This window comes from Parasteatoda tepidariorum, chromosome 3, assembly GCF_982258835.1.
Source record: "Parasteatoda tepidariorum strain Cologne lab strain chromosome 3, Ptep-v5.0, whole genome shotgun sequence".
NCBI classification, from domain to species: Eukaryota; Metazoa; Arthropoda; class Arachnida; order Araneae; family Theridiidae; genus Parasteatoda; species Parasteatoda tepidariorum.
The window spans coordinates 114,672,076-114,680,685 of NC_141757.1; the positions used below are offsets into that span (position 1 = coordinate 114,672,076).

Below are 8,610 nucleotides of genomic sequence, written 5' to 3' on the forward strand. Positions count from 1 at the left end.
ACATCGATATTTTCTGATGTAAGTCCTAACCAAAACTCTAACTCTGGGATCGTCTTATGAATGCAATTCACACTCCTTCGATCGACGTCAAGACGAAAGGAAAATTCGATTGGTGAGTTTTTTTGCCCTAAAATGTCAGGTTCTCATTCTTCTTCCACTGTGATCATGGGTACGCGAAAACCATGCTGTGAAACCACGCCTTCTGTCAAGTGTGATCTAGATTCATGCATTAGAGCTCAGTGAGAATGACCACTTAGCATCTCGATTAATTTGCGTTTATTATTTTTAAATTTATAATCAAAAGTTGGCATCGTTTGATTCCGAATCCGAAAGAAACAGAAAACATGGCGTTCACATTTGCCGCTTTCTGCTATATAGTTGCATTAATACTTACTGCATTCTTAATATTTTTCGCTGTTTATCATGTAAGTTTCTAAATAATTAGACATGGGATTACGAACTTTTTCATTTTTATCACTAGTATTAGTTTGGTAGCAGTTAGTTTTATAAAGTAGTTAATGTTGTCAGTGGTAGTACCAGTCTAATTTCTTTAAAATGTATTAAGTTATGTAAGATATTCTTTTGTAAAGTTGTTTCTTCATGCATGATTATTCAATGTAGATTATTAAGCGCATCCCAATGGCTGATTATCTTTGGTTTAATTTTATAATTTTCTTCCTAGTGTTGGGAAGTTCATTACACAAATTTTTAATAACTGCTACCTATATTTGGATCTCTTTTAGTTTCAGGAAAAAAAAATAATACAGAATTACTTAAAATGAGTATTCTTAAGCTAACGAAATTTTAATTAATTTTCTTATAAGGGTAGAACTAGTTTATTTGTTCCTAATTAATTTGTGTTTTGTTTAATTTTAATACTTGGACTAAGAGAACATGGTATTTGAGTATTATTATTACATTTCGAGTATTGTTATTGCATATTAATACCTGGTGTGTCGAATAATGTTATTACATTTTAATCTTCCTTTGTTTGTTTTTTATAGGTTTATTTTCTTATTGTTTAAAATTTTAATTATATTTGTAGGTGATTGTTTTTGAAGAATTAAAGTCAGATTATAAAAATCCTATTGATCAGTGTAACAGCTTAAATCCGGTATGTAATGCCAAAATTGTTTTATAGGACTTATTTATTTTGCTATTAAATATTATAATTTATTATGAAATATTGTATTTTATGATCTTATTACATTAATGAAATGCTTATTCTTTATGTGAGTTGTTATTTGTCATGCAACTCTTTAGGATTTGAAATATTTCAATTTCGTATTTACAAATTGAATTCATGTATATCATAATTATATGATGTGATCATCATATGGCATTATAAATAATCATGTATGTAATGTTTGATATGTGAATGAATTAATAATCAGGGGTCTGTGTAGCTTTTCTGAGAGGTACCTATTTTGTGAAAATTAAAAATTATATTAAAAAATCAACTCAAAAATATGGTGAAAATATGGATTTATCGTTTCTTACGAGAAATAAAAATAAAATTTTAAGAAAAAGTAGTTTGTGAAACTACCGTTTTTCCTAAAGTTGAATTTGTGAAGATACAGCTAGACGGTAGTAAATTTGGCTTGGACAGACCCCTGATAATTGTCTTTTAATGTTTTATGAGATGCAGAATATTTCATTTCTGCTGCATATTGATAAGGCACAACTGATGATGTTTCCGGGATATTTTTATTAATTTATACCTGTATACACCTACTAAAGAGCAAAACAAAACTGCCCAGATGTTGTATAACTGGCTATATATTTTGAAAAAAAATTGTTTTGGTTTGCTAGGGTTGATTATAAGGAAATATGAAATATGTAGTTGCTCCCGTTCTGTGATGTTTTGATTTTAGTTTCTCGTTTAGTTCTTTTGATCTTAGTTGCCAAGACTTGGTGATTATTCTGCCACAGATCACAATATGGAAATCCCCCCACTATAGTTTTTATCTCTCCATTTTGTCCCATTCTGTAGTTTGTAACTTTTGCTTGCCATGGCCAAGTTGTTGCAAAATCTTGGCAATTATAATACATGGTGCATAGTGTTTTTAAAAAGTGCTTATTTTAGATTTTCTTTTTTTAAAGCGCTTAAAGCTGCTTTTTTCACAGGGTGTTTTTAAAAAGTGCTTAATTTTCCCTTTTTGAAAATTAGTTTTTTTTTCTTTTACCATGTCGATTTTCGCTATGTATTATGCATAAGCATGCTTTCCACATTCATTCACAATTCATTCAACCGCATTCATTCAACCGCAATCCATTTCGTCGTACCGTCGGTCCAGTATGAAGGCGCCAATCATTCTACATGTTTGATGAAATACTTGCGAGTCTGTATGTGCGACAACTGAGCTGGTTTCAGTGAGATTATTGCACTTTCATGTGCAACTCTGCTGCATTTTGCAAGATATTCTCAATTTCAGGCTTCATTTTCCGCCCTTTGATATCGAACCGAAAAATCTCTTGATCATTTTATAATGGCTAATATAATCAAGTGAAGAGTTCTTTTTCAGAAACTAATTATTTTATTATGATCATGAAAATTATTTTGACTTTTGTTAATGTATATAGTGCTTAAAAATATTTTTTGAGTGCTTAAAAAGTATTTAAAAGGTGCATATTTTTTGTTGAGTTTGGCTACTCACCCTGTAATAGCACTAGTACTAAAATAGTAATCTCCACAGTGTTTTCTTTGTAAAATTTGGCATCATGGTTTAGATTGCAGAGTAGAAGCAGATTTTTTAACTTGATTTTGGTGACATTTATTTATTAGTCATATTTTTAACATCTTGTATAAAATTTTGTTTCCTCTCGTATTTGTTAATGAAGTCACTGCAGCACCAATTGTCAGTATGCCTAAGTACAACTGCTTAATTCCTGTAATTGGTATTAATTAATAAAATTTATTCAATAATGCTGCAACTTTTGGCTAATTTTTCTTGTCTGTTCTAATTTTCTAAGAATAAAAAATATATATCCTCTCTATATGGCAATACAGTTTTAACCTGACAGGGACAGTATTTTTCATGTAAGAAAGCTTTTTTTAAAATTCTTTTTCTTTTGAAAATTTTTGTAAATTATTTTGTGTTATTTTTTTAAAATACGAGTTTAACATATGTGTGAGTGTTTTTTTAATTGATAAAATAATGGAGTAGGGAGTAAAACAAGCTTTCATATAGAGTGGGGGGGGGGATTGCAAGAAGTATATTGTAAAACTAACATTTCCTTATGCCTTTTCATTAAAAACTCAGAGCATTATTGTACATTCCTTATGTTGTTGCAATGTATGTGCGTATTATACGTTGGAGCAACTTCTTTTTTTCAAGAGCTGAATAGGACCAGATACCTTAGAGGTTGGTATTGCAATAGCTCTTTGTAACATGTATTCTTCTCTAGGGTGGTATTTCATATTATGTATTGAATTTAGGAACAATTCATTCGTAACTTACTTATAGAATTTCTAACATTTGTCTAAATATGATTCATTTGGAAAAATTTTATTTCAAATATCATGTAAAAAACTGAGACACTCATCTCTCTCTATAAATAATAAAATCGGAAGTAGAATGTTAAGTCTATTTAGAATGCATCACAGAAATCTAATAAGCCAGAACCAAATTTCTCTGAAATCTTTTTTCCTGCTGGATCAGTATAAAACGAAGCATGCCATGTAAATGGTATAGATTGTATTTCATTTATAATTATTATTATTTTTTTTTTTTTGTGTTTTAATTTTGAATTATTACATTTAAATAAATATTAATGTAATTCATTACTTCCAATTCTTTATTTTTTTTAAAATGAAGGGACTTTAGTAACGATGGTTTCTAGTGTTAGATTTCTTAAGTAGCGTGTCCTTCTCTTAAGTGGTTAAATTTTTCAGTTTAGTAGCTGTCTGCTAAAACAAGGTTTTACTTTCTCTATATATATCCGTCGTTTATTACCCTTAAATTGGTCTCATCTGGTATTTTCTTAAAAGTTTATTTATACCCTTATTTGTGTTTTTTTCTTGCCACATTTTATTCCAGACACTGATCTGAAAACCTTATTTATTACATTGTTAAAATTCATTTTTTTGGATATCAAATTTTGGTCTTTTTTTATTTGCTAAATGTTTTTAGTCAGAAAAATGAACATTTAGTTCTGTTTTTTAAATATTAATTAAATGTATATTTGAAAAGAATTTCTTTATCATTTGACAGAACTATCAGTGATTTCTTTATTGTGTATAAACTCATTGTTAATTTCTAATATCCTAATTTGTGTTTGTTCAAACTAACTATTTCAATTTGTTTAAAACAACTTTAAAATTTGCTGAGCATATTAAATAATTTTTTGTTAATTTGCTGAATCTTATATGTAATTCTTATATTATAAAGTTTGTTGACTTTTATAAAATTTGATTTAGTTATTTCAATAAATAAACTATTTTCTTTACCTTTTCAGCTTGTTTTGCCAGAATACTTTATCCATATACTCTACACGTCATTATTCCTATTTGCTTTTGAGTGGTTCACTGTTTTATTAAATATTCCCATCATTGTATACCATGTTCACAGGTACAGAATTTTATTATGCTATTATGTTGTTTGTATGTTTATTTCTATGATAATCTAATTTACTATTTTAATTTTAAAAGTAAAGGTTTAAAATTATTCAATTTCTTTTCTTGTATATTTCTATGATAATCTAATTTACTATTTTAACACATTATAGTGTGTAAGGAGAATTACTGTTCATGTATTTTACAGAAATATTTGCAAGCTTGATGAATATGTATTGTCTTACATGACTCACAAATATTTTCTTACCTCTTTTAATAGGGTCAGTATTTTTGCCTTCATTGCTACTTTATCCCTTTGGCTGGTTTTTTTTATCAATTACATTAATTATGTAATAGTCTGTGACTAAATCCACAAAACAACTGGGATGAATAAGAAAAACATCTTTTAGTTTTCAAATGCGTCTGTTGCTATCAAAACCTAAGATGATACAATGTGTTAAGAGACCAAAATCCTGCTACTGGTCTCGAGTTTTGGCTCACATCTGTAGCACTAATTTTTTTTTAAAACTTTAAAAATTTAGATCAGGGACACCTTTTGTTATTTTCTTCTAGTGCTCTTATATTATAAGTTTTATTTAAAAAAAAAGCTTTATCTCTATTTCATTTGTAGTTTTAAGAAAATTATGTTCTCAATCAGGATGAATTTAAAATTATACTTTATTGAAATGTACTTTACATATTCTTACCTATTGCAGGTATCGTACTAGACCCTTGATGAGTAGGCCAGGCTTGTATGACCCGACTACTATTATGAATGCTGATCAGTTAAGCAGAGCAATGAAAGAAGGTTGGATTAAGTTAGGCTTTTACATATTGTCATTCTTTTATTATTTATATGGGTAAGTAGGCTTTAAAAAATACTTTTTACTATTTGAGTGAATTGATTTTAACTGTCAAGTACTATATAATTGTGCATTGGAGACCATATTGATCTTTCTTTCTATATTCATACATTTCATGCATTTGTTTCGTACTCTTTTTTTTAAATTTTTACATTACTGTTATGCTATACATAACTATGCATAATAATGTTTATTTGTTGTTGCAGTCTATCCACCCTTATGTCATTGAATTCTACTACCAACCAATCACAAATATATAGCATTACAAGATTATTTTATTTCATTATGTTTTATTGTAATTATTCTACTATAACTACTTTATATAAATAGGGAATTGTTTTGTGTATCTAGTCATCTGTAAATTTATTGACTCCTTATTATCCAATTTATTTGTTTATAAAGTTAACTATTATACTTAGTGTATGAATACAGGTTTGTGGAGTATGTTTTTAAATGCAAATAACTGTGACCTAAATTTCTCCCTAGGTCAACCTGAATCTGTGACCTAAATTTTTCAGAAACCACCCTTAAATTCTGAGATTTATTTTTAGTGGAGAATAGTCAGATATATATTCTATTAATAGATAATCTTTCAGTAATTACTAATACATTTATTTACATAAATATTATGGTCTGTTAAAAGTTTAGTGTTTTGGCTTTAAAAGAACCATTACTAATTTATCCACCGATACATTTTAAATTTCTGAAGCTTATGTTAATTGATAATTCGAGAAGGCTATTAATTAATAATTTGGCAATAGTTAATAGCTATCTAACATTCCTTAGTCTTTCTTGGCAAAGTGTTTTATAATATCTAACCCTCACTATAAATTTTAATTTCATGCTGGAAGGAAGCACTCTATTGGGGCTTAGCCCTTTACAGTTAAACCCTTCTTTATATTATCTAAATTTATACTTTTAAAATTAATTTATGCAAAATATTTTGCCAGTTATTTCCAAAAGATGAAAAGAATTGTCATTTATTTAGTGGGTGTTTTGGATGTCCTTTTCAAAATAAAAAATAAAATTTCAAATGTGTAATTATCCTACTCTCATGCTGAAATAAAAGCTCATATTAATATTATTACCTAAAGCAACACACTTACACACATCCCATAAAAGCAATTAGTACTTGAATAGAAATTCTATTTTGAATTTAAATTTCTTTTTAGACCTTAGCAACATCACTTTATTTATTTATTTTAGTTTTGCGAAATTGAACTTTTAATGCACACATCAAATATTACTGCTGTAAAACATAGTTTATGTAATACTGCTATTTACAAAGTTTTGTTAATGCCATTAATCAAATTTTGTCTAAGAAGCATACCTGCAATAACTTAAACAAATAACAGTTTGTAGTTTCCCACAACTTAATTTATGCAAATTGAAGATAACTTAGGTTTTGAAGAAACTGTTAAAACTTAAAATAAGCCTGTAGATAATTTAGAATTAAATAATTGCGAATAAATGAGAATGATTGATTCTAATGTTGCTGTCAACAGTCTTGGCTGCCTCGAATCCATTACGATTTTACCACTAAAAAGTAAGAAAAACCTTCAATGTAAGCATAGTTCCATTTGTTGCATAACGTTTAGCAAAATATAGTGCATTTATCCATTGATTGTTATAATTATTAAACAGTGGTGCCATTTATGTAGTTAAAATTTTACTATTGTAATATTTAATTTTGACTGTCTTTTCAGAATGATTTACACCCTTATCTCTAGTGTCTAGAAGCCTCCTATAAAAGAAAATCAATGTCAGCAGCTTTCCTTTGTAAGAAAGTATTTAAATGTTTTTGGAGAAATCGTCTTAGAGATAAATACCCATTTATGTACAAATTGTAAATTCATTGAACTCTTGTTATTCAACTGCTCGTTATACTCCGTGATTATCAGTTATCATTTCTACAACACACACTTCATTCAGAACCTCTTTGTCCAAGAGTAGTTCTTATCTTGTAAATGCATGTATATTTATGGTTGTACACTTATATGATGACATATGAACGATTGTGCTATTGTATTTTATACACTGAATGTTGATTGTTCTCTATTAAATTTTTTTTACCCCTCAAAATATTTTTTCTTGATTTTTTTTTTCAGTTCTGTATTCTTTGTTTCAGCTTTAGTCAATGTAATAGAAACTTTTAAAATTCTTTTGATATTGTTAAAATATTTTTTTGTTGGAAATATAGTTATTGTAGAATTTTTAGTTTTTGAAGATCGACGAGGAATGAGAGATAACAACCAATAAATTAAATGTTGGGTGTATTGGTCTTGGTTTTGACTTTCTAATTATACACATACCTTACAATTATAACTTAAAAATTTTCGAGACAGTTTTTTATTTTATTACATTATTCTAGTATAATACCCTAAAATTTCGAAACTTTGTTCTGATATGTTTTAAAACTGTATTAGCGTAATATAATAACACAGTAGTAACACTGTAAATATATTAGATTTTTTTAAAATTATTTTATTTAAATGAATTAAGATAGATTAATAGATGAAAATGCCAGTTTTAATAGCTTTTGAAAAATGTTTAGATTATCTTGTATTATTAGAAATTTCTTAACACAGATATTGTACAGAGTAGTGTCGCATCGACTGATATCCTATGTGGCTCTCCGCTATCAAATGGATGTAAAGAAAAGGAAAGTGATGTGTTCTGCAAATAAACTGAAGTATGCCATATACTTGCCAATATTCATAAGTTAATTGCATGAAAATAGTGTCAGAAAAAGGACCCCCATTTAAATTGATGCTCTCTTGTGGATGTTTCTATAAGTTGCTGAACACTCATTTCAGCAAGTTGTTGTCAGTGTGCAATACTTTCTCAATGTTCTAAATATTCCAATTGAGCACATTGTGGTGAAGAATCCATTACCATGTCAACCAAGATTAAAGTTTCGTCTAAAATAGAGTTGCACTTCAGTTATTAACTTAGTTTCATATTACTAGGAATTGCCGAAATACCATGTTCTACTGCGTGAATGACTCTATACAATGGTGTTTTTCTCTATTCCTTTTACCATCCAACCAAGCAGTATCTCCGTGCCAGAATCGTGGCGACATTGTCGCAGAACTCTACAGAGTTCTTGCAGTAAGGTTTTACTTTTGGGGAGTAATAATTTTTGGTTTGCTTTTCTGCAGAAATTTACACATAAAATTTGAATTGCAAATT

The 8,610-nt window shown here is 28.2% G+C and overlaps 1 protein-coding gene across 1 annotated transcript; it reads left to right on the top strand.

Moving 5' to 3' along the window:
• Positions 1–270: 270 nt before the first annotated feature.
• On the top strand, positions 271–7,694 carry cni (protein cornichon). Its single transcript, XM_016056706.4, has 5 exons — positions 271–425; positions 1,046–1,114; positions 4,459–4,571; positions 5,272–5,415; positions 7,125–7,694. The coding sequence occupies exons 1-5, from the start codon at positions 345–347 to the stop codon at positions 7,153–7,155; spliced, it is 438 nt and encodes a 145-aa protein (XP_015912192.1). The 5' UTR covers positions 271–344; the 3' UTR covers positions 7,156–7,694.
• Positions 7,695–8,610: the final 916 nt, after the last annotated feature.

What these genes read in the sequence shown, in the direction of transcription:
- cni (XM_016056706.4), top strand. Translation starts at nt 345, where the DNA reads ATGGCGTTCACATTTGCCGCTTTCTGCTATATAGTTGCATTAATACTT. An exon ending in TATTTTTCGCTGTTTATCAT is followed by an intron (nt 426 to 1,045) that starts GTAAGTTTCTAA and finishes TTATATTTGTAG; the next exon opens with GTGATTGTTTTTGAAGAATT. An exon ending in TTCTTTTATTATTTATATGG is followed by an intron (nt 5,416 to 7,124) that starts GTAAGTAGGCTT and finishes CTGTCTTTTCAG; the next exon opens with AATGATTTACACCCTTATCT.